This window comes from Delphinus delphis, chromosome 12 (genome assembly GCF_949987515.2).
Source record: "Delphinus delphis chromosome 12, mDelDel1.2, whole genome shotgun sequence".
In the NCBI taxonomy this organism is placed as follows: Eukaryota; Metazoa; Chordata; class Mammalia; order Artiodactyla; family Delphinidae; genus Delphinus; species Delphinus delphis.
In genome coordinates this window covers 16,448,619-16,475,086 of record NC_082694.2, presented here as the reverse complement: position 1 = coordinate 16,475,086, position 26,468 = coordinate 16,448,619, and the positions used below count along the sequence as shown (strand labels likewise).

The 26,468-nt window shown below is 36.5% G+C and overlaps 1 protein-coding gene across 1 annotated transcript in view; it reads left to right on the top strand.

The window, feature by feature from the left end:
- Positions 1-26,468, top strand: part of DNAH6 (dynein axonemal heavy chain 6) — a 289,189-nt gene that overhangs the window by 79,289 nt on the left and 183,432 nt on the right. The window contains exons 14-17 of the mRNA XM_060027729.1: positions 2,241-2,492; positions 8,918-9,046; positions 19,022-19,135; positions 22,999-23,142. Coding sequence (XP_059883712.1) covers positions 2,241-2,492; positions 8,918-9,046; positions 19,022-19,135; positions 22,999-23,142 — 639 coding nt within the window. The remainder of the gene's footprint in view (positions 1-2,240; positions 2,493-8,917; positions 9,047-19,021; positions 19,136-22,998; positions 23,143-26,468) is intronic.

Here is a 26,468-nt window from a genome sequence, read left to right as displayed (position 1 = left end):
AGCCCCCACGCTTACCCTGATCCTGTTGTATAAACTATGGAAGGAAGGATCATGTAGCAGGGGGTAGACTGCTCTCTCTCTGGTTCCAGAACAGGAGAGTCGATGTGCCATATGCAGAAACCCAGACTGTGTCCCGTCTCCATAAGGTTGTCTGTGCATGGCTGGGTGGTGTGTTGGGGAAGCAGCCTTTCTTAGGAAAATGCTCTGCACACACAGACAGCTTTTCTTTGGAACCTAATCCATTAGTTCCAAAAACGTTGTAAGCACTCACTTAGCAGGACGCAAGGATGACAACAATGAGTAAACCTGCTTTCAAGGACCTCAGAGTCCTTGAAATGAATGAATGACAGCAGATAACTCTTATACAATGGATATAGGTACAAGATACTGTTGTGGGCAGGGTGGTGGTGGAGCAGAGGGTGGTGGTGCAGTCATTCCTATGAGTTACAGAAGGCTTTGTGGAGGTTGGGGCATTTAAGCTTTGTCCTAAAGTCCATCTATTCAGGTAGGCATTCCAGGAAGAGGGAAATTTGCATGCACAGACCTGAGGCAACGTGGCAAGAACAGGATATGGCAGTTAGTATGCTATGTAGAAGGGGTGTTTGGTGGAGAAAGCTGATGAACCATAGCTAAAGTAGTATTTCCAAGGATAGGAGAGAAGGAATGGATTCTGGTGATATTAAGTAAGTAGAATTGAAAGGACTTGGTGGGCAACTGAATGAGGGGACAGCAAAAGAAATTTGAGATAACTCTTAGATACCCTTTTACAGTGAATGGGTAGACCACCAGCCAGCATAGGTAGGGCAGGCCACATAATCACTGTCTGACCAAACATTTTTGAGAGTGAAAGAGGCACCATTAATCATCATGCCAGGACAATACCTTGGTGTAAACCAAGACACTCCCAGAGAAAACAGGACATATGCTTACTCCACGTACCAGAAATCCAGGAAGGTGAGCAGATTTTGGTTGTCAGACTTAGTTCTATTTGTAACTTATTGAAGATGTTAGACACTTTTGGTTGAAAGTAACAAAAACTCACATAGTTAGCTTGGAAAAATGAGAAGAATTATTCTAAGTTTGCAGGGATATCTTTTGGAATCCAAAGGTATGGATAGAGCCTAGCCTTTAAAAAGGGCAGGAACTAGGGACTAGAGCAGCATAGGGAAACCAAAAAGACCTCTCTTTCCATCTCGCATCTCTGCTCCTCTCTAGAACAGTGGTTCTCAAAGGGTGTTCCCGACACCAGCTGCATCAGTGTCACTGGAGAACTTGCATATTCTCAGGCCCCACCCTGGACCTTCTGAATCAGAAACTCTCAGGAGGGGTTCAACAATCTTTGCTTTACCAAACTTGCCAGGGCGATTGGGATGCAGCTAAAGGTTGAGAACCATCTCTCTAAAGCCTCTCTGCAGTTTTCATTTCCTGTTTAGGACATGCTTTGTTACCCCATGGAAGCAAATAGCCTCCGCCAACAGCTGCACCCTAACTCTTCCCAAGTTCAAGAGAGAGATCAGACTAAGCTGGTTTCACTAGGTCCCAATTTGACTCTCCCTGGTTCAGCTTGTGGCCAGGAGGTGGGTCAAGTTGTAGAACATGGATACTTGCTCTATAATCTTGTGGCAGAGTGGCAGGGAGGAGGGTTCCCCAAAAACTGGGGAGTCCTTGCCAAAAATGTAGTAAAGGCACTGTCCACTGAAGGAAGGGCATCAAAGCAAAGATGTTTAGTAGTCAGTAATAAAGGTTTCAGAAGCCTTTATTAAAGGGTAGTGTGAGTCTCACCATAGATCAGGGTTCTGAATCTATGGGTACATGGTCCACACACCTCAGGGGCTGCCCTGGGACAGTCACTGCTCAACACACAGGCCTGGAATGTCAGATGTTACAGCTGGGCGTCCTCACAGCACCTGTTGTCTCTGAAAACTTCAAATATTGGCACTGTTTAATCTACTAGAGAACAAAACAGAGAGACAAAACTAAACACCTATAACAGTAATACTAACTATGCTCAGCTCTGAAAAACTTACCTCCTGGGCCTTATTACCTGCATCGTAGCAATGACTGTATTTGCCACCCAGCAGGCTCCAGGCAGTTTGATCTGCATTAAACGCACCCCTCTGTGTGCTGGCTCTTCACAGCGTGATATTTACGATGCACAGCAGCTGTCTCCTATCAGACAATCTTAACGGGTATAACAAGGACTCTGATTTATTTAACGAGCAGAGAATGTTTCTGTTTAGATTGAAAGCCTTGAAGATGAAGGGAATGTAGTGGTTCAGATGTACAAGCTGATTGAACAATATCAGGTTCCCACACCTCCCGAAGACTTTGCTGTTTTTGTCACTATGAAGCCATCCATTGTTGCTGTTCGGAATGCCATTGATAAATCCGTGGGTGACAGAGAAACAAAGATTAAGCAATTTTGTGTGCATCTGGGCAGAGATCTTGAGGATCTAAGCAATGAAGTGAATGAAATAAAGCTGCTAGCACAGGTAAGCTGAAGCAGGATTTAAAAATCTGTGTAAAGGCTGACTATTCCATTTTAATAAACCATTTAGAAAGCATATTTCATTTTAATCTGGTTTAACTTTTGTTTTTTTATGGCTAATTCTCTGAGCTGCTATTGAAAACTGAAAGTGTTTCTGAACCTCTCTTAGATACCGAATAAATTCTAGGCCATTGCAACTAAAGCATGTATGCAATATTGAATTCTCCTTCTGCTGGTTTCTATTTATTATTATGAAATGAGTGTTTTTATAACCTGTTAGCATATTTTATAGTTATTGTGACAATTTTAGGGTTTGCTTAGCCACATATTAGAAAATTCCCCCTTAGAAAGAGGTAGAGTATAAATTGATAAATGATAAAGAAGAATGTTTGATTAACTTGCATCAATTTTCCTATACAAAAGATGCAAGAGGAATTATTTTAAGAACTTAGACTAGACATCCGGATGATTCTTTTTTTTTAATTTTTAAATTTTATTTTATTTATTTTTTATACAGCAGGTTCTTATTAGTTATCTATTTTATACATATTAGTGTACACATGTCAATCCCAATCTCCCAATTAATCCGACCACCCTGCCACCAATTTCCCCCTTTGGTGTCCATACGTTTGTTCTCTACATCTGTGTCTATTTCTGCCTTGCAAACCATTTCATCTGTACCATTTTTCTAGATTCCACATAAATGCGTTAATATACGCTATTTGTTTTTCTCTTTCTGACTTACTTCACTCTGTATGACAATCTCTAGGTCCATCCACACCTCTACAAATGACCCAATTTTGTTCCTTTTTACGGCTGAATAATATTCCATTGTATATATGTACCACATCTTCTTTACCCGTTTGTCTGTCGATGGGCATTTAGGTTGCTTCCATGAGCTGGCTATTGTAAATAGTGCTGCAATGAATATTGTGGTGCATGTGTCTTTTGGAATTATGGTTTTCTCTGGGCATATGCCCAGTAATGGGATTGCTGGGTCATACGGTAATTCTATTTTTAATTTTTTAAGGAACCTCCATACTGTTCTCCATAATGGCTACATCAATTTACATTCCTGCCAAGAGTGCATGAGGGTTCCCTTTTCTCCATACCCTCTCCAGCATTTTTTCTTTGTAGATTTTCTGATGATTCCCATTGTAACCGGTGTGAGGTGATACCTCATTGTAGTTCTGATTTGCATTTCTCTAATAATTAGTGATGTTGAGCAGCTTTTCATGTGCCTCTTGGATCTGTATGTCTTCTTTGGAGAGATGTCTATTTAGGTCTTCTGCCCATTTTTTAATTGGGTTGTCTGTTTTTTTTAATATTGAGCCACATGAGCTGCTCATATAATTTGGAGATTAATCCTTTTCTGCTTTGTTTGCAAATATTTTCTCCCATTCTGAGGGTTATCTTTTCATCTTGTTTATAGTTTCCTTTGCTGTGCGAAAGCTTTTAAGTTTAATTAGGTCCCATTTCTTTATTTTTGTTTTTATTTCTGTTAGTCTAGGAGGTGGGTCAAAAAAGGTCTTGCTGTGATTTTTGTCAAAGAGTGTTCTTCCTATGTTTTCTTCTAAGAGTTTTATAGTGTCCAGTCTCACATTTAGGTCTCTAATCAAATTTGAGTTTATTTTTGTGTATGGTGTTAGGGAGTGTTCTAATTTCATTCTTTTACATGTAGCTGTCCAGTTTTCCTAGCAACACTTAATGAAGAGATGGTCTTTTCTCCGTTGTATATCCTTGCCTCCTTTGTCATAGATTAGTTGAACATAGGTGTGTGGGTTTCCCTCTGGACTTTCTATCCTGTTCCATTGATCTATATTTCTGTTTGTGTGCCAGTACCATATTGTCTTGATTACTGTAGCTTTGTAGTACAGTCTGAAGTCCTCCAGCTCCTTTTTTTGCCCTCAAGATTGCTTTGGTTATTCAGGGTCTTTTGTGTCTCCATACAAATTTTAAGATTTTTTTGTTCTATTCTGTGAAAAATGCCATTGGTAGTTTGATAGGGATTACATTGAATCTGTAGATTGCTTTGGGTAGTATAGTCATTTTCATAATATTGATTCTTCCAATCCAAGAACATGGTATATCTCTCCATCTGTTTGTGTCATCTTTGATTTCTTTCATCAGTGTCATATAGTTTTTGGGTACAGGTCTTGACCTCCTTAGGTAGGTTTATCCTTAGGTATTTTATTCTTTTTGTTGCAATGGTGAATGGGATTGTTTCCTTAATTTCTCTTTCTGATCTTTCATTGTTAGTATATAGGAATGCAAGAGATTTCTGTGCATTAATTTGGTATCCTGCAACTTTACCAAATTCATTGATTAGCTCTAGTAATTTTCTGGTGGCATCTTTAGGATTATCTATGTATAGTATCATGTCATCTGCAAACAGTGATAGTTTTACTTTTTCTTTTCCAATTTGTATTCTTTTATTTCTTTTTCTTCTCTGATTGCCATGGCTAGGAATTCCAAAACTATCTTGAATAATAATAGCAACCGTGGACACTCTTGTCTTGTTCCTGGTCTTAGAGGAAATGCTTTAAGTTTTTCACCATTGAGAATGATGTTTGCTGTGGGTTTGTCATATATGGCCTTTATTATGTTGAGGAAGGTTCCCTCTGTTCCCACTTTCTGGAGAGTTTTTATCATAAATGGGTGTTGAATTTTGTCAAAAGCTTCTTCTACATCTATTGAGATGATCATATGGTTTTTATTCTTCAGTCTGTTAATATGATGTATCACATCGATTGATTTGCATATATTGAATCCCACTTGATCATGGTGTATGATTCTTTTAATGTGTTGTTGGATTCTGTTTGCTAGTATTTTGTTGAGGATTTTTGCATCTATATTCATCAGTGATATTGGTCTGTAATTTTTCTTTTTTTCTAGTATCTCTGTCTGGTTTTTGTATCAGGGTGATGGTGGCCTCGTAGAATGAGTTTGGGAGTTTTCCTTCTTCTGCAATATTTTGGAAGACTTTGAGAAGGATGGGTGTTAGTTCTTCTCTAAATGTTTGATAGAATTCACCTGTGAAGCCATCTGGTCCTGGACTTTTGTTTGTTGGAAGATTTTTATTCACAGTTTCAATTTCATTACTTGTGAATGGTCTGTTCATATTTTCTCTTTCTTCCTGGTTCAGTCTTGGAAGGTTATACCTTTCCAAGAATTTGTCCATTTCTTCCAGGTTGTCCATTTTATTAGCATAGAGTTGCTTGTAGTAGTCTCTTAGGATGCTTTGTATTTCTGTGGTGTCTGTTGTAACTTCTCCTTTTTCATTTCTAATTTTATTGATTTGATTCCTCTCCCTCTTTTTCTTGATGAGTATAGCTAATGGTTTATCAATTTTGTTTATCTTCTCAAAGAAGCTTTTAGTTTTATTGATCTTTGCTATTGTTTTCTTTGTTTCTATTTTATTTATTTCTGCTCTGATCTTTATGATTTCTTTCCTTCTAATAACTTTAGGTTTTGTTTGTTTTTCTTTCTCTAGTTCCTTTAGGTGTAAGGTTAGACTGTTTATTTGAGATTTTTCTTGTTTCTTGAGGTAGGAATGTATTGCTACAAACTTCCCTCTTAGACCTGCTTTTGCTGCATCCCATAGGTTTTAGATTGTCATGTTTTCGTTGTCATTTGTCTCTAGGTATTTTTTTATTTCCTCTTTGATTTCTTCAGTGATCTCTTGGTTATTTAGTAGTGTATCATTTAGCCTCCACGTGTTTGTGTTTTTTACGTGTTTTTCCTGTAATTGATTTCTAATCTCATAGCGTTGTGGTTGTAAAAGATGCTTGATATGATTTCAGTTTTCTTAAATTTACCAAGGCTTGATTTGTGACCCAAGATGTGATCTATCCTGGAGAATGTTCTATGAGCACTTGAGAAAAAATTGTATTCTGTTGTTTTTGGATGGAATGTCCTATAAATATCAATTAAGTCCATCTTGTTTAATGTGTCCTTTAAAGCTTGTGTTTCCTTATTTATTTTCATTTTTGATGATTTGTACATTGGTGAAAGTGGGGTGTTAAAATCCCCTACTATTATTGTGCTACTGTTGATTTACCCTGTTATGTTATGTATTGAGGCGCTCCTATGTTGGCTGCATAAATATTTACAATTGTTATATCTTCTTCTTGGATTGATCCCTTGATCATTATGTAGTGTTCTTCCTTGTCTCTTATAATAGTCTTTATTTTAAAGTCTATTTTGTCTGATATGAGAATTGCTACCCTTTCTTTTGATTTCCCTTTACATGGAATATCTTTTTCCATCCCCTCACTTTCACTCTGTATGTGTCCCTAGGTCTGAAGTGGGTCCCTTGTAGACAGCATATATATGGGTCTTGTTTTTGTATCCATTCAGTGAGTCTGTGACTTTTGGTTGGAACATTTAATCCATTTACATTTAAGGTGATTATCAGTATGTATGTTCATATTACCATTTTTCTTAATAGAGAAGTTTCTTTACCATTTGTTGTAGAGCTGGTTTGGTGATGCTGAATTCTCTTAACTTTTGTTTGTCTCTAAAGCTTTTGATTTCTCCATCAATTCTGAATGAGGTCCTTGCCAATTAGAGTAATCTTGGTTGTAGGTTCTTCCCTTTCACATCTTTAAATATATCATGCCTCTCCCTTCTGGCTTGTAGAGTTTCTGCTGAGAAATCCGCTGTTAACCTTATGGAAATTCCCTTGTATGTTATTTGTCATTTTTCCCTTGTTTCTTTTAATAATTTTTCTCTGTCTTTAATTTTTGTCAGTTTGATTACTATGTGTCTTGGCATGTTTCTCCTTGGGTTTATCCTGCCTGGGACTCTGCGCTTCCTGGACTTTGGTGGCTATTTCCTTTCCCATGTTAGGGAAGTTTTCAACTATAATCTCCTCAAATATTTTCTCGGGTCCTTTCTCTCTCTCTTCTCCTTCTGGGACCCCTATACTGCGAACTATTTGTGTTTTTAATGTTGTCCCAGAGGTCTCTTAGGCTGTCTTTATTTCTTTTCATTTTTTTTTTCTTTCTTCTGTTCTGCAGCAGTGAATTCCACCACTCTGTCTTCCAGGTGACTTATCCATTCTTCTGCCTCAGTTATTCTGCTATTGATTCCTTCTAGTGTATTTTTCATTTCAGTTATTGTATTGTTCATCTCTGTTTGTTTGTTCTGTAATTCTTCTAGGTCTTTGTTCTTTAATTCTTCTAGGTCTTTGTTAAACATTTCTTTCATCCCCTGTATCTTTCCCTCCATTCTTTTCCTGAGGTCCTGGATCATTTTCACTATCATTATTCTGAATTCTTTTTCTGGAAGGTTTCCTATCTCCACTTCATTTAGTTGTTTTTCTGGGGTTTTATCTTGTTCCTTCATCTGGTACATATGTCATTTTGTCTGTCTTTCTGTGAATGTAGTTTTCATTCCATAGGCTGCAGAATTGTAGTTCTTGCTTCTGCTGTCTGCCCTCTGGTGGATGAAGCTATCTCTGTTTTTACTTTTGTATTGAAGTATTTTTGTATTTTTGCACAGAGGAAGCTGTACATAAGTGTAATAAGTGTACAAGACAGTGAGTTTTCAGAAAGTGAACACATCCATGTGTCCACTACTGAGATGAAGAACTATTGCTATTGCCATCCTTAGTGTCTCCCCTAGTCACTAACCCTTCCTTCCTCTCCAAAGGCAGCCACTACCTTGAATTCTAAAGCCATAAATTGGTTTTGCCTTTTTATGGACTTCAATTAAATAGAATCATACCTTTATTGTAAATTGTAATCATTCCGTTTTTTTGGGGTGTGTGTGTGCTGCATTGGGTCTTCATTGCTGTGTGCAGGCTTTCTCTAGTTTCAGCGAGCAGGGACTACTCTTCATTGTGGTGTGCAAGCTTCTCATTGTGGTGGCTTCTCTTGTTGAGGAGCATGGGCCCTAGGCGCACAGGCTAAGTAGTTGTGGCCCATGGGCTTAGTTGCTCCGTGGCATGTGGGATCTTCCTGGACCAGGTTTCGAACCTGTGTCCCCTGAATTGGCAGACAGATTCTTAACCACTGAGCCACCAGGGAAGTCCCATAAATTGTAATTATTCCTTTATTGTAAAATGATAATTTTCCTTATATCATATTTTCTTCTTTCTTTTCCATATTGTATTCACCTCTCCTTACCTGAAGTCACGTTAGCTGAAACAAATGTAATAAATGAAAACAGATGAGGGAAAATGTATTAGGTATTCTTTAAAAGCAATATTATCCCCAAGTTACTTCTTTATACATTTCTGTAATTTTTACAATGTATATGCATTGCTTTAAATACAGAAAAACAACAATTTTAATATATTTTCTAAAAATTAGAGTGAAAAGAGAATTAGAAGAAATATTTTTTGAAAACGTTTATTAATTCATTTATTTTGATGGTATACATCAAAATAAGAATGAGTAATCAAAACCTATCTTAATTTTACAGGATCCACAGATTTTGGATATTAACGCTGACCAAGACAAAGTAAACGTCATGTTGAATGATCTGCAGTCAGTTCTAGATGATCTTCAAAAACGTGCATTTCAGTATAAATCCTATCAGAAGAATTTTAAGGTAATGACAGCTCTACACATATGTTTCTAAAATATGTGCATAGAAATGGCATTGGTGCATACGCATTTTCAATAATGTGACTGTAAGTATTCAATGTTTGGACACCAATGTGCTAGTCACTGTGCTGGAACAATCTGAAATACAAAATATGACATGTTCTCTGCCTGTGAAGTGTTTAAAGATTAGTACACAGGTTAGACAAAATGTCTTTCTAATTAAAAAGTAATTGTGAATTATAGACAAACCCTCAGACCAGGGACTGTAGCTTCTATGTTAAAATGTATGTGGATTTTTAAATGTGGTCAATTAAAACCCCTCTATTCTTCCTTAAATAATATTCAAGCTTCTTTTACATTCATGTGTGTATTATGATTCCATCAATATTGCCTAATTTGCCCTGGTTTGATGTGCCAGTTTGATGAAAGAAGACAATTTGGCTAAGCCAGGGCAAAGATGGATACAAAAAGGGTAGGTTTAAAAAGCTAAAAGATATGCCTCAAAAAAATGAAGAGAAATGAGTGAGAGATATAAGTGCTCTGAACAGCTATTAGAGAGACCAAAAAGAAAAGAAAATAGAAAAGATTCCTAGGATCAAATCCAGAGGGCCACCAGCAATGAGGGAGGGGTTAATCAGTTCCCCAAAAGTTTCAGCGGAGTGCATGGACCTCACATGGGGATGCACCTGTCTCTTCCATAGCCCCAAATGGATGGCCAGAAAGTGGTCTGAGCAGTCTGAGTGTCCACTCCAGATCCCAGGGCTTGGTGGAGCAACCTGCAAAATAATGACCTGGCACTAGACAATGCAACTGGTACAATACTTGATTCGGGAGGTTTGTGCATGAGAGAATTAGGGTTCATAGTTTTTCCCAGATTAGTTAACTGACCTGTAAGACAGGAAAGTATGCAGTAGGACGGGAGCTGTGGCGGAAATATTGCTTGATAAAGGCTATAACTAACAGGTGGGCACTCTTGGGTCAGAAAGAATAGCCTTGCTTGAGCCAGAGCCTGAAATAGAAGTGTGTCTCCCTCCTTCCACGTTCCATATCTATACTTTACGATCCTTTAGGATCACCTCATATCAACCTTCCTCTGCAGCTCTCAGTCATTAGGAGGATAGGAGTGAAGGCCTAACTGGCCTAGGAAATCATCTCTAATTCTTAATGAAGTCAAGGCCAGATCCCTAATGTCAGGGTAATGCTAGCCTTGTAAAATGAGTTTGGTAGTGTTCCCACCTCTTCAATTTTTTTGGAAAAGTTTGAGAAATATTGGCATTAATTCTTTTTTCTCCCCCCAAATGTTTGGTAAAATTTACCAGTGAAGTCATCTGGTCCTGGGCTTTTCTGTGCTGGGAGGTTTTGGATTACTCATTCAATCTCCTTATCCTTATTGGTCTGTTCAGATTTTCTGTTTCTTCCTTATTCAGTCTTGGTGAGCAGTATGTTTCTAGCAATTTATACATTTCTTCAAAGGTATACAATTTATTGGCATATACTTATTCAGAGGAGTCTCTTATGATCATATGTATCTCTGAGGTGTAAGGTTTTTTTTTAGCATCTTTATTGGAGTATAATTGCTTTACAGTGGTGTGTTAGTTTCTGCTGTATAACAAAGTGAATCAGCTATACATATATCCCCATATCCCCTCCCTCTTGCATCTCCCTCCTACGCTCCCTATCCCACCCCTCTAGGTAGACAAAAAGTACCGAGCTGATCTCCCTGTGCTATGTGGCTGCTTCCCACTAGCTATTTCTTTTAAATTTGTTAGTGTATATATGTCCATGCCACTCTCTGACTTCGTCCCAGCTTACCCTTCCCCCTCCCCATGTCCTCAAGTCCATTCTCTATGTCTGTGTCTTTATTCCTGTCTGCTGCAAGGTTCTTCAGAACCTTTTTTTTTTTTAGATTCCATATATATGTGTTAGTGTACGGTATTTGTTTTTCTCTTTCTGACTTACTTCACTCTGTATGACAGACTCTAGGTCCATCCACATCACTACAAATAACTCGATTTCCTTTTTCTTTATAGCTGAGTAATATTCCATTTTATATATTTGTCACAACTTCTTTCATTCATCTGTCCATTCATCTGTTGAAGGACATGTAGGTTACTTTCATGCCATAGCTATTGTAAATACAGCTGCAATGAACATTGTGGTACATGACTCTTTTTGAATTACAGTTTTCTCAGGGTATATGCCCAGTAGTGGGATTGCTGGGTAGTTCTACTCTTAGATTTTAAGGAACCTCCAGACTGTTCTCCATAGTGGCTGTATCAATTTACATTCCCACCAACAGTGCAAGAGGGTTCCCTTTTCTCCACACCTTCTCCAGCATTTATTTGTAGATTTTTGATGATGGCCATTCTGACCGTTGTGAGGTGATACCACACTGTAGTTTTGATTTGCATTTCTCTAATGATTACTGATGTGGAGCATCCTTTCATGTGTTTCTTGGCAATCTGTATATCTTCTTTGGAGAAATGTCTATTTAGGTCTTCTGCCCATTTTTGGATTGGGTTGTTTGTTGTTTGATATTGAGCTGCATGAGCTTCTTGTATATTTTGGAGATTGATCCTTTGTCAGTTGCTTCATTTGCAAATATTTTCTCCCATTCTGAGGGTTGTCTTTTGGTCTTGTTTATGGTTTCCTTTGCTGTGCAAAAGCTTTTAAGTTTCCTTAGGTCTCATGTCTTTATTTTTGTTTTTATTTCCATTTCTCTAGGAGATGGATCAAAAAGGATCTTGCAGTGATTTATGTCATAAAGTGTTCTGTCTATGTTTTTCTCTAAGAGTTTTATAGTGTCTGGCCTTACATTTAAGTCTTTAATCTATTTTGAGTTTATTTTTGTGTATGGTATTAGGGAGTGTTCATATTTCATTCTTTTACATGTAGCTGTCCAGTTTTCCCAGCACACTTATTGAAGAGGCTGTCTTTTCTCCATTGTATATCCTTTTCTCCTTTATCAAAGATAAGGTGACTATATGTGTGTGGGTTTATCTCTAGGCTTTCTATTCTGTTCCATTGATCTATATTTCTGTTCTTGTGCCACTACCATACTTTCTTGATTACTATAGCTTTGTAGTATGGTCTGAAATCTGGGAGGCTGCTTCCTCCAGCTCTGTTTTTCTTTCTCAAGATTGCTTTGACTATTCAGGATCATTTTTGTTTCCATACATATTGTGAAATTTGTGGTTCTAGTTCTGTGAAAAATGCCATTGGTAGTTTGATGGGGATTGCATTGAATCTGTTCATTGCTTTGGGTAGTACAGTCATTTTCACAATGTTGATTCTTCCAATCCAAGAATATGGTATATCTCTCCATCTGTTTGTATAATCTTGAATTTCTTTCATCAGTGTCTTATAGTTTTCTGCATGCAGGTCTTTTGTCTCCTTGGGTAGGTTTATTCCTAGGTATTTTATTCTTTTTGTTGCAATGGTAAATGGAAATGTTTCCTTCATTTCTCTTTCAGATTTTCATCATTAGTGTATAGGAATGCAAGAGATTTCTGTGCATTAGTTTTGTATCCTGCTACTTTACCAAATTCATTGATTAGCTCTAGTAGTTTTCTGGTAGATTAGATCTGGTAGTTTTCTGGTGGCATCTTCAGGATTCTCTATGTATAGTATCATGTCATCTGCAAACAGTGACAGTTTTACTTCTTCTTTTCCAATTTGGATTCCTTTTATTTCTTTTTCTTCTCTGATTGATGTGGCTAAAACATCCAAAACTACATTGAATAATAGTGGTGAGCGTGGACAACCTTGTCTTTTTCCTGATCTTAGTGGAAATGATTTCAGTTTTTCACCATTGAGAACGATGTTGGCTGTAGGTTTGTCATATATGACCTTTATTATCTTTAGGTAAGTTACCTATGCCTACTTTCTGGAGGGTTTTTATCATAAATCAGTGTTTAATTTTGTTGAAAGCTTTTTCTGCATCTATTGAGATGATCATATGGTTTTTATTCTTCAATTTGTTAATATGGTTTATCTCATTTTTGATTTGCATACATTGAAGAATCCTTTCATTCCTGGGATAAACCCTACTTGATCATGCTGTATGATCCTTTTAATGTGCTGTTGGATTCTGTTTGCTAGTATTTTGTTGAGGAATTTTGCATGTATGTTCATCAGTGATATTGGCCTGTAGTTCTTTTTTTGTGACATTTTGTCTGGTTTTGGTATCAGGGTGATGGTGGCCTTGTAGAATGAGTTTGGGAGTGTTCCTGCCTCTGCTATATTTTGGAAGGGTTTGCAAAGGATAGGTATTAGCTCTTCTCTAAATGTTTGATAGAATTTGCCTGTGAAGCCATCTGGACTTTGGTCCTGGACTTTGGTTTGTTGGAAGATTTTCAATCAGTTTCAATTTCAGTGCTTGTGATTGGTCTCTTTATATTTTCTATTTCTTCCTGGTTCAATCTCGGAAGGTTGTGCTTTTCTAAGAATTTGTCCATTTCTTCCAGGTTGTCCATTTTATTGGCATATAGTTGCTTGCAGTAATCTCTCATGATTCTTTGTATTTCTGCAATGTCAGTTGTTACTTCTCCTTTGTCATTTCTAATTCTATCGATTTGAGTCTTCTCCCTTTTTTTCTTGATGAGTCTGTCTAATGGTTTATCAATTTTGTTTATCTTTTCAAAGAAACAGCTTTTAGATTTATTGATCTTTGCTATCATTTCATTCATTTCTTTTTCATTTATTTATGATCTGATCTTTATGATTTCTTTCCTTCTGCTAACTTTGGCTTTTGTTTGTTCTTCTTTCTCTAGTTCCTTTAGATGTAAGGTTAGGTTGTTTATTTAAGGTTTTTCTTGTTTCTTGAGGTAGGATTGTATTGCTATAAACTTCCCTCTTAGAACTGTTTTCGCTGCATACCATAGGTTTTGGGCCATCGTGTTTTCGTTGTCATTTTTTTCTAGGTATTTTTTGATTTCCTCTTTGATGTCTTCAGTGAACTCTTGGGTATTTAGTAGTGTATTGTTTAGCCTCCAGGGTTTGTATTATTTACAGATTTTTTTCCTGTAATTGATATGTAGTCTCATAGTTTTGTGGTCAGAAAAGATACTTGATACAATTTCAATTTTCTTAAATTTTCCAAGGCTTGATTTGTGACCCAAGGTATGATCTATCCTGGAGAATGTTCCATGAGCACTTGAGAAGAAAGTGAATTGTTTTGTTTTTGGATGGAATATCCTATAAATATCAGTTAAGTCCATCTAGTTTAATGTGTCCTTTAAAGCTTGTGTTTCCTTATTTATTTTCATTTTTGATTATCTGTCCATTGGTGAAAGTGGGGTGTTAAAGTCCCCTACCATCATTATGTTACTGTCAATTTCCCCTTTTATGGCTGTTAGCATTTGCCTTATGTATTGAGTTGCTCCTATGTTGGCTACATAAATATTTACAACTGTTATATCTTCTTCTTGGATTGATCCCTTGATCGTTATGTAGTGTCCTTCTTTGTCTCTTGTAATAGTCTTTATTTTAAAGTCTATTTTCTCTGATATGAGAATTGCTACTCCAGCTTTCTTTTCATTTCCATTTGCATAGAATGTCTTTTTCCATCCCCTCACTTTCAGTCTGTATGTGTCCCTAGGTCTGAAGTGGGTCTCCTGTAGACAGCATATATATGGGTCTTGTTTTTGTATCCATTCAGTGAGCCTGTGACTTTTGGTTGGAACATTTAAACCATTTACATTTAAGGTATTTATCGATATGTATGTTCCTATTACCATTTTCTTAATTGTTTTGGGTTTGTTATTGTAGGTCTTTTCCTTCTCTTGTGTTTCCTGCCTAGAGAAGTTCCTTTAGCATTTGTTGTAAAGCTGGTTTGGTGGTGCTGAATTCTCTGAGCTTTTGTTTGTCTGTAAAGGTCTTAATTTCTCCATTGAATCTGAATGAGATCCTTGCTGGGTAGAGTAATCTTGGTAGTAGGTTTTTCCCTTTCATCACTTTAAGTATATCCTGCCACACCCTTCTGGCTTGCGGAGTTTCTGCTTAAAGTTCAGCAGTTAACCTTATGGGGATTCCCTTGTATGTTATTTGTTGCTTTTCCCTTGCTGATTTTAATATTTTTCTTTGTATTTAATTTTTGACAGTTTTATTGATATATGTCTTGGCATGTTTCTCCTTGGATTTATCCTTTATGGGACTTTCTGCACTTCCTGGACTTGACTGACTATTTTCTTTCCCATATTAAGGAAGTTTTCAACTGTAATCTCTTCAAATATTTTCTCATTCCCTTTCTTTTCTCTTCTTCTTCTGGGACCCTTATAATTTGAATGTTGATGCACTCAATGTTGTCCCAGAGGTCTCTGAGACTGTCCTCAATTCTTTTCATTCTCTTTTATTTATTCTGCTCTACGGTACTTATTTCCACTATTTTATCTTCCAGGTCACTTATCCATTCTCACTTATCCATTCTGTCTCAGTTATTCTGCTATTGATTCCTTCTAGAGAATTTTTAATTTCATTTATTGTGTTGTTCATCATTCTTTGTTTGCTCTTTAGTTTTTCTAAGTCCTTGTTAATCCTTTCTTTTATTCTCCATTATATTTCCAAGAGTTTGGATCATCTTTACTATTTTTACTCTGAATTCTTTTTCAGGTATACTGCCTATTTCCTCTTCATTTGTTTGGTCTGGTGAGGTTTTACCTTGCTCCTTCAACTGCTGTATATTTCTCTCTCTTCTCATTTTGCTTAATTTACTGCATTTGGGGTCTCCACTTCACAGGCTGCTGGTTCGTACTTCCCATTGTTTTTGGTGTCTGCCTCCAGTGGGTAAAGTTGGTTCAGTGGGTTGTGTAGGCTTCCTGGTGGAGGGGAGTGGTGCCTGTGTTCTGGTGGATGAGGCTGGATCTTGTCTTTCTGGTGGGCAGGACCATGTCCTGTTGTGTGTTTCAGGGTGTCTGTGAACTTATTATGATTTTAGACAGTCTCTCTGCTAATGGGTGGGGCTGTGTTCCTTTCTTGCTAGTTCTTTGGCATGGGTGTCCAGCACTGGAGCTTGCTGGTCATTGAGTGGATCTAGTTCTTAGCATTGAGACGGAGATCTCTGGGAGAGCTCTCGCTGATTGATATTACTGTGGCCAGGAGGTCTCTGGTGGTCCAGTGTCCTGACTCTGGTCTCCCACCTCAGAGCCTCAGGCCTGACACCCAGCCAGAGCACCAAGACCCTGTCAGCCACATGGCTCAAAAGAAAATGGAGGAAAGAAAGAAAAATAAAATAAAGTTATTAAAATAAAAATTTTTTTGTTAAAATTAAAAAAATTAAATAAAGAAAGAAGAGAGCAACCAAACCAATAAACAAATCCACCTATAAAAAGAAGCACTAAAACCTAAACTAAAGGAAAAAAAATCAAACAGACAGAACCCTAGAACAAATCGTAAAAGCAAACCTATACAGACAATATCTCCAAAGAAGCATACAGATACACACTCACAAAAAGAGAAAATGGAAAACATATATATATATATATATATATATATATATATATATATATGAAAAACAAAGGAAGAGAGCAACCAAATCAATAAACAAATCTAATGATAGTAAGCTCTATATACTAAACTAAGATAAACATAAAACCAGAAATAAGTTAGATGCAGAAAGCAAACCCCAAGTCTACATTTGCTCTCAAAGTCCACCGCCTCAATTATGGGATGATTTGTTGTCTATTCAGGTATTCCACAGATGCAGGGTACATCAAGTTGATTGTGGAGATTTAATCCGCTGCTTCTGAGGCTGCACAGAGAAATTTCCCTTTCTCTTCTTTGTTCACACAGCTCCTGGGGTTCAGTTTTGGATTTGGCCCCACCTCTGCATGTAGGTCACCCTCTGGTGTCTGTTCTTTGCCCAGACAGGAGGAGGTTAAAGGAGAAGCTGATTAGGGAGCTCTGGCTCACTCAGGCCTGGGATAGGGAGGGGTACAGAATGCAGGGCGAGCCTGCGGCGGCAGAGACCAGCCTGACGTTGCACCAGCCTGAGGCGTGCCATGTGTTCTCCCGGGGAAGTTGTCCCTTCATCACGGGACCCTGGCAGTGGCGGATTGCACAGGCTCCCAGGAAGGGAGGTGTGGATAGTGACCTGTTCTTGCACACAGGCTTTATGGTGGCTGCAGCAGCAGCCTTAGCATTTCATGCCTGTCTCTGGTGTCTGCACTGATAGCTGCGGCTCGCGCCCGTCTCTGGAGCTCATTTAGGCAGTGCTTTGAATCCCCTCTCCTTGCGCACCCCGAAACAATGGTCTCTTGCATCTTAGGTAGTTCCAGACTTTTTCCCAGACTCCCTCCTGGCTAGCTGTGGCACAATATCCCCCTTAAGGCTGTGTTCACACAGTCAACCCCCATCGTCTCCCTGGGATCTGATCTTGAAAGCCCGAGCCTCAGCTCCCAGCCCCAACTCACTCCAGCAGGGTTCCACCGGTGAAGGGGTTTCCTACTGTGCGGAAATATTTCCTCCTTCACAGCTCCCTCCCCGATGTGCAGGTCCTGTCCCTATTCTTTGTCTCTGTTTCGTCTTTTTTCGTTTTCCCTACCTGGGTACGCGAGGAGTTTCTTGCCTTTTGGGAAGTCTGATGTCTTCTGCCAGTGTTCAGTAGGTGTTTTGTAGGAGTTGTTCCACATGTAGATGTATTTTTTATGTACTTGTGGGGAGGAAGGTGATCTGCACGTCTTACTCCTCTGCCATCTTGAAGGGCCCCCTGAGGTATAGATTTTAATGTCTCCTCTTTCATTTCTGATTTTATTTCTTTGCATCATCTCTCTTTTTTTTCTTAGTCTAGCTAAAGGTTTGTTTATCTTTTCAGAAAAAAAGCTCTTAGTTTCATTGATCTTTTCTATTGTTTTTCTGTTCTCTATTTTTTTTATTTCCACCCTGATCCTTGTTATTTCCTTTCTTCTGCTAACTCTGGGCTTAGCTTGTTCTCCTTTTCTAGTTCTTTGTTGTGTAAAGTCAAGTTGTTTATTTGAGGTCTTTCTATTTTCTTAATATATCCATTTATTACTATAAACTTCCCTCTCAGAACTACTTTTGCAGCATCTCATCGGTTTTGGTGTGCTGTGTTTCCATTTTTATTTGTTTCAAGGTATTTATTTTTATTTCCCTTTGATTTCCTCTATAAGCCATTGGTTGTTCAGGAGTGTGGTGTTTAGTTTCCAAATATTTGTAAATTTTCCATCTTTCCTCTTGTTGTTGATTTCTATTTTCATACCATTGTAGCTGGAAAAGATAATATGATTTCAGACTTCTTAAACTTGTTAAGACTTCTTTTGTGGCCTATCATATGATCTATCCTGGGGAATGTTCTGCGTGCACTTGAAAAGAATGTGTATTTTGTTGCTATTGTATGCAATGTTTAAAGCCCCAGCTTATGGCAAAGCTCACAGTTTCTGTGCAACCAACCTCCTGGAGATTTTCCCACCTCCAAGGCATGAAAACAGCTTCTTCAGATTTTCTTGCAACCTTTCTCTGTCTAGGGTTCATATACAGTCCACTGGGTTAGAAATAGGTAAGAAACTAGGCTGTTCACTCCATCTTTAATCTCCCCATTCCCTCCACCAACTACCACACAAACATCCTCTCCCTCTTCTATCATCTAAGATATAAGCCCTAAAGGATATCATTGCCTCTAAAGACTCATCTGTTTACCCAATAGACCAGACAGGTATATACATGTATGATCCAACTTGAGAAAGAATGCCCTTAGCACTCTTGTAATATTTGTGTCTTTGGAAAATTTCTAAGTTCTAAGGAAATATAAAGAATTATATTTTGTCACTCAAATAGAAATCTGAATATACATGGGGTTTTGTGATTTGTTTTTTCATTGTTTCTGTCTCTCCTTTTCTTTCCCCATTTGGGTCCCACCCATATTCTGCTAAGGTGTCACTGTATCAAAAATTATTGATAGGAAGATAACATAAGATCTCTATATCAGAAAATTAAATAGTACATTTTGCTTATTATATTTTAAAAGGTAGAAGTGTCCAAGTTTGAAGCTTTGGAAGAAGTTAGTGCTGAATTGAAGCTCAAACAATTGCTCTGGGATTCTTTATCTGAATGGGATCAACTCCAACAAGAATGGTTACAGGTAAAAAAAAACAACAACTTTCATTTCTTAAATCATTTTTGTATTATTTAACCTTAGAATCCTAATGGTATGAATTATAGTTTATTAAAAAAATAAGCTGGTGTATTCTTAATTTCAGCAAAACATGCAGTGTTATTTTATGGGAATTATTATCAGCTTTCTGGTGAAATGCACAAAGGTCTTTCTGCCACATAAGTCTTTAAGTACCACAGAGAAGACTACATTATTGTAAGGCAGGTTTCTCAGGTCCTCCAAATAAGATAACTAAATGAAGGAGTCATCAAAGGACCTCACAGCATGGCATTTAACTTCTTTGTGGTTTCTGAACACAATGTTGTCCCAACACACTACAGCCAAGTGTTATTAAGGTTTGTAGGATTTTATTCATGATCTACACACATTGGATTTCTGTTAGCCTAGGTTCTGTTTTTATTGTCCTTTTTTTAATTAATTAATTTATTTATTTTTATAATATTGTGAAAGAACTTGACTCATTGAAGGAACATGGTAAGTGTTTTTTTTTTTTTAGATGTTAGGGGTAGGAGTTTAATTAATTAATTTATTTTTGCTGTGTTGGGTCTTCGTTTCTGCGTGAGGGCTTTCTCTAGTTGTGGCAAGTGGGGGCCACTCTTCATTGCAGTGCGCGGGTCTCTCATTATTGCAGCCTCTCTTGTTGCAGAGCACAGGCTCCAGATGCGCAGGCTCAGTAGTTGTGGCTCACGGGCCCAGCCGCTCCACGGCATGTGGGATCCTCCCAGACCAGGTCTCGAACCCGTGTCCCCTGCATTAGCAGGCAGATTCTCAACCACTGCGCCACCAGGGAAGCCCTTATTGTCCTTTTAAAAAAAAAAGAAGAAGAAAGAAAGAAAGAAAGCCCTTTTGTTCCCTGTGATAGAATAGAATCCCAGTAATGAGATCCAGGATCTTCCCTTGAGAGCTTAATAGTAAATTCTAGTAATAGTAAATTAGGGGACCAGGTATCATAGGGTTTGGTTTTTAGGGTCTACCCTTGCGTTCAAACCTTAACAAGTGTCAACCCTCTAGGAGGCAGAATAGATGACCATCTGTTCTTTCAAGTGTGATATGGACATGTAAGAAATACCATCAACTTCACAAATATTGTTTTACACTTGCTTGTTCAGCTTCCCTATGCTGGTGCCTATAATTAGAAGTCACATATCTGGGCACAGTGATGCAAGAATGTTTCCCAGATAATGTTCTAGGTACAGTAGATACCAGTGGAGAATAAAAAGGACAAAGTCCAAACCCTCACAGAATTTGCCTTTCAGTGGAGAAAGTGGAAAATAAACAAACATATATATACTATTATATCAGAGAATTTTAAGTGCTTTTGTGTAACTCATTTATCACTTATCTCAGAATTAGAAAATGCTCCTGAGTAGTAAAGAAGAAGCTTAGAGAGTTTTCTGATTACCACCATAGATTAGAGCAGTAGCTTCTAAAGTGGGACAAATTTACCATAGGAAGTATACAAAAAGACCCATTAGGGAGCAAAAAGAAAATGTTGAATCCAGAAAAAAAAATGAATGTTTATAAATTTTCTTTTTTTAAAATTGAGGCATATTTGACATGTTAGTTTCAGGTGTAAAATATAATGATCCAATATTTCTGTATATTGCACAGTGATCACCACAATAAGTTCAGTTAACATTTGTCACCTTACATAGTTACAAAACTTTTTTTCTTATGAGAATATTCAAGATCTATTCTCTTAGCAGCTTTCAAATATGCAATACAGTGTTATTAACTATAGTCACTGTGCTGTACATTACATTCCCATGATTTATTTATTTTATAACTGGAAGTTTGTACATTTTGACCTCCTTCACTTATTTCACACACACACACCCCTCCTCTGGAAACTACCAATTTGTTCTGTTTTAGTTGTTTTGTTTTGTTTTGCTTTAGGTTCTACATATGAGTTATTCTGTTGTTTTGTTTGCTTTTGGATTCCATATACAAGTGGGGTCATATGGTATTTGTCTTTCTTTGTCTGACTTATTTCACTTTACGTAAAGCCCTCATGGTCCATCTATGTTGTCAAAAATGACAAGGTTTCATTCTTTTTATGGCTGAATAATAGCCTATTGTATACATATACTACATTTTCTTCATCCATTCATCCACTGGTGGCCACTTAGTTTGTTTCCATTTCTTGGCTATTGTAAATAATGCTGCTATGAACTTGGGTGTCTGTATATCTTTTTGAATCAGTGTTTTTGCTTTCTTAGGATAAATAATCAGAAATGGAATTGCTGAATCATATGATAGTTCTATTTTTAATTTTTTGAGGAATCTTAATACTGTTTTCCATATGGCTGTTGTGCCAATTTACATTTCTGTTAGCAATGCACAAGTGTTCCTTTTTCTCCACATCTTTGCCAACACTGGTTCTATTTTGTCTTTCTGATACTAAAATTCTAACAGGAGTGAGGCAGTATTTCATTGTGGTTTTGATTTTAATTTCCCAGTGATTAATGATGTTGAGCATTTTTTCATGTACCTGTTGGACATCTGTTACGTCTTCTTTGGAAAAAATATCTATTCAGATCCTTTGCCCTATTTTTAATCAGGTTGTTTTTCTGCTATTGAGTTCTTTATATATTCTGGATATTAACCCCTTATCAGCTATATAATTTGCAAATTTTTTCTCCCATTAAGTATAGCTTTCCTTTTCATTTTGTTCATGCTTTCCTTTGCTGTGCAGAAGCTTTTTAGTTAGATGTAGTTGCTTATTTTACTTTTATTGCCTTTGCTTTTGGTGTCAAATCCAAAATATTGTTGCCAAGACCCACCTCAAGGAGCTTATTGCCTATATTTTCTTCTAGGAGTTTTTAGGTTTCAGGTCTTAGGTTCAAATCTTTAATCCATTTTGAGTTATTTTTGTGTGTGGTCCAGTTTCATTCCTTTGCCTCTAGCTGTCCAATTTTCCCAACACCATTTATTGAGAGACTGTCCTTCCCCCATTGTATATTCTTGACTCCTTTCTTGTAAATTAATTGACCATACATGTGTGGGTTTATTTTTGGGCTTTCTCTTCTGTTCCATTAATCTATGTGTCTGTTTTTGTGCCAGTACTATGCTGTTTTGATGACTATAACTTTGGATAGTTGGATAATCTGAAATCAAGGAATTGATACCTCCATCTTTTTTATTCTTTCTCAAGATTGCTTTGGCTATTCTGAGTCTTTTGTGGTTCCATACAAATTTTAGGATTGTTTGTTGTATTTCTGTGAAAAATACCACTGGAATTTTGATAGGGATTGTATTGAATCTGTAGATTTCTTTAGGTGGTATAAACATCTTAACAATATTAATTCTTCCAATCCATGAGCATGGAATATCTTTTCATTTTTACAAATTTTCTATTACCATCAATCCATATGCCCATCTGACATAATATATGTGTACACTTACATGTTTATGTAACTGAGAAATATATTTATAAATACATGCATACATTGGAATGCATGTTTAAATCAGTTATATTAAAGGGCTACATGATCAACTAATAGGAGACTACTTGGTGAGACATTTCTAGGTCACAAGAGTAAACATTAGCTATTTGTAACTTTACAATGGTTGGCCCTCTGGAATAAATTACAGGGATTGCAATACTGCATTTGGTGATATGGGAGAAAATGATATGAGTGTAATAAACAAACAATGCCTGATACACTACTAGAAATCTTAATAAGTAGAGCCATTTCCAAAATATAGAGTCAACTTGGTTTAACAACATAACTATCAAAAAATGTGAGTAGAGTAAAAAAAATTTACTATTTCAAGTTTGCCTTTTATCATATGTCTTAACTTCTTTGTTTTCCCCTCAATTTTCATAGTCTAAATTTGACTGCCTGGATCCAGAATTTCTAAACAGTCAAGTTTCCAAATATGCCAAATTTGTGACTCAATTGGAAAAAGGCTTGCCACCCAACAGTGCAGTGCCCCAGCTAAAAAGTAAGGTGGAAAATATGAAAGAAAAGGTAAGTTTAGTAGAAATTATTTCCAAAACTCCAGGTCAATCAGTTACTACTTGATGCTAATGAGACCAAAGCCAGGAATTCTTCTCTGTTTAAATTAGTCAGCTTTGCAGAGAGAAGAAACAACAGACAAATTCAGCTACTGTATTGCAGAGGCACAGACTGCATCCCTCTCTTCAACTGGCCAAATCATGCAATTGATTTTTATGAGAATTCTAGTTGTTTCTCATTCTCACCAGCACTTGTTATCAATAGGGAGTTTATTTATTTGGTTTGGTTTGGTTTTCATTTTAACCTTTCTAATAAATGTGTGGTACAGTCTCATAATCGTGATGATTTACCTTTTTCTAATGATTAGTAATGTTGAACATCTTTTCCCATGTCCATTTGCCATCCATCTACCTTCTTTGCTGAAATGTCTGTTTGAATATTAGCCCAATTTTTAATTGGGTTGTTTGTTTTGTTATTAGTGAGTTTTCAGAGTTCTCTTTTTTTGGAACTTTAAAATCTATATTTTATTTAATTTTTGACACATAGAGAACAGTGTCCATTGGCAACGATGATCCTTGTTCATTCATTCTTCTGTTGACTCTCAAATAGTAATTAAATAGTACTCAGAAAGTAATGGTAAAAGAGACTACCAGCTTGAAAATTTGTAACACAAATGATATTTGACACACCAAAAAGTTTTTATACATTTTACACAGCAGAAGTTTTTAGAATTTACATTCTAAAGACATTAGGGTCTAACAATTCATAGAAGAACAGCAAAGATTTTTTTTAATTTTCATTTTATATTGGAGTATAGTTGATTAACAATGTTGTGTTATATAGTCATGATATAAGTCCTTTTTCAAATATGTAACTTGATAATTGTTTTCCCGGTCAGTGGCTTGTCTTTTTAGTCCCTAAACAGTGACTTTCACAGAACAAAAGGCTTAAATTTGATAAAAGTCCAAGTAATATTTTTTTCTTTTACAGATTATCTTTTTAGTATAGAATCTAAAAACTTTTGCCAGACCTAAAGGTCACACAGAGTTTCTTCTGTATTTTCTTCTGGAAGCTTTTTAGTGTTGCTTTTTTTTAAATTAAAGTATATGATTTGAGTTATTTACATTTTTACATATGGATATTCAGTTGATCCAGAACCATTGTTTGAAAAAAGTATTCTTTCTCCATTGTTTGCCTTTTCATCTTTGTCAAAAGTCAGCTGACCATATTTTTTAGTCTGTTTCTGGACTCTCTATTCTGTTTGGTTGTTCTGTAAGTCTATTCTTTCACCAATACCATGCTCTCTTGATAACTATAGCTAGTAAGTCTTGAAATCAGGTAGTGTTAAGTTCTCCAACTTGTTCTTCTTTTTCACAATTTTGTCAATTCTGATTCCTTTACCTTTTCATGTAAATGTTAGAATTAGCTTATCATATGTATAAAAAATTGCTGGGATTTTGGGTGGACTGTGTCAAATCAATAGATCAATTTCCAGAGAATTGACATCTTAACAAGATTGAATTTTCTAATCTGTTACCTGCCTATCCCTTTATTTAGTTAGGTCTTCTTTTATTTCTTTTCATTAACATTTTGTAATTTTCAGTGTACAGATTATGCACATATTTAAAACTAAGTATTCTTTTATGGTATCTTAAATTATATTTTTTTTCATTTCAAATTCTAAGTGTTCATTGCTGGTATGTAGGAATACTATTGACCTTTGTATATTGATCTTATATCCTGTGATCTTAATAAATTCACTTTTTAATTTTAGGAGATTTTTGTACATTATTCAGAATTTTCAACATAGAAAATGATTTCAACTGTGAATAAAGACAATTTTATTTCTTCCATTACAATCTGTGTGCCTTTTATTTCTTTTTCTTGCCTTGTTGCACTGGCCAGGATTTACTGTACGATATTGAATAGGAGTGGTGGGAGAAAACATCCTTGTCCTTTTCTGTATCTTAGAGGGGAAATATTCAGTCTCTTTTTAAGTATGATGTTAGTCAAATTTTTTTATAGATGCCCTATATTAAGATAACAGTTTCATAGTTTCCTGAGAGGTTTCTTTTTTTTATCATAGATGGGTGTTGATAATTATCAAATGATTTTTCTATGCCTATGATCATATGGTTTTTCTTCTTTAGTCTATTAACATGGTGAATTACATCTATCAGTGGTCAAATATTGAAGCAGGCTTGAATTCCTGAACTGAACCTCACTTGGGTCGTGATGTACTATACTCTTTTATATTGCTGGATTCAAATTACTAATATTATTTGAGGATGTTTTTGCACCTATATTCATGAGGGACATTGATCTTTAGTTTTCTTTTCTTGTAACATCATTGTGTGGTTATGAGTTAATACTGCCTCATAAAATGACTTGGGGAGTGTTCCTTCCTCTTCTATTTTCTGCAGGAGATTATATAGAATTAGTATTATTTTTCACTTAGATGTTTGGTAGAATTCAAGAGTGAAACTATCTGAGCTTGAAGTTTTCTCTTTTGGAGGGATTTTAACAAAAAATTGAATTTCATTCATACAAAATGATGGACAAACCCACAGCCAATATCATCCTCAATGGTGAAAAACTGAAACCATTTGCACTAAGATCAGGAAAAAGACAAGGTTGCCCACTCTCACCACTATGATTCAACATAGTTTTGGAAGTTTTAGCCACAGCAATCAGAGAATAAAAAGAAAAAAAAGGAATCTAAATCAGAAAAGAAGAAGTAAAGCTGTCACTGTTTGCAGATGACATGATACTATACATACAGAATCCTAAAGATGCTACCAGAAAACTGCTAGAGCTAATCAAGGAATTAGGTAAAGTAGCAGGATACAAAATTAATGCACAGAAATCTCTGGCATTCCTATACACTAATGATGAAAAATCTGAAAGTGAAATCAAGAAAACACTCCCATTTACCATTGCAACAAAAAGAATAAAACATCTAGGAATACACCTACCTAAGGAGACAAAAGACCTGCATGCAGAAAATTATAAGACACTGATGAAAGAAATTAAAGATGATACAAAAAGATGGAGAGATATACCATGTTCTTGGACTGGAAGAATCAACATTGTGAAAATAACTGTACTACCCAAAGCAATGTACAGATTCAATGCAATCCCTATCAAACTACCACTGGCATTTTTCACAGAACTAGACCAAAAATTTTTACAATTTGTATGGAAACTCAAAAGACCCCAAATAGCCAAAGCAACCTTCAGAAAGAAAAATGAAGCTGGAGGAATCAGGCTCCCAGACTTCAGACTATACTACAAAGCTACAGTAATCAAGACAGTATGGTACTGGCACACAAACAGAA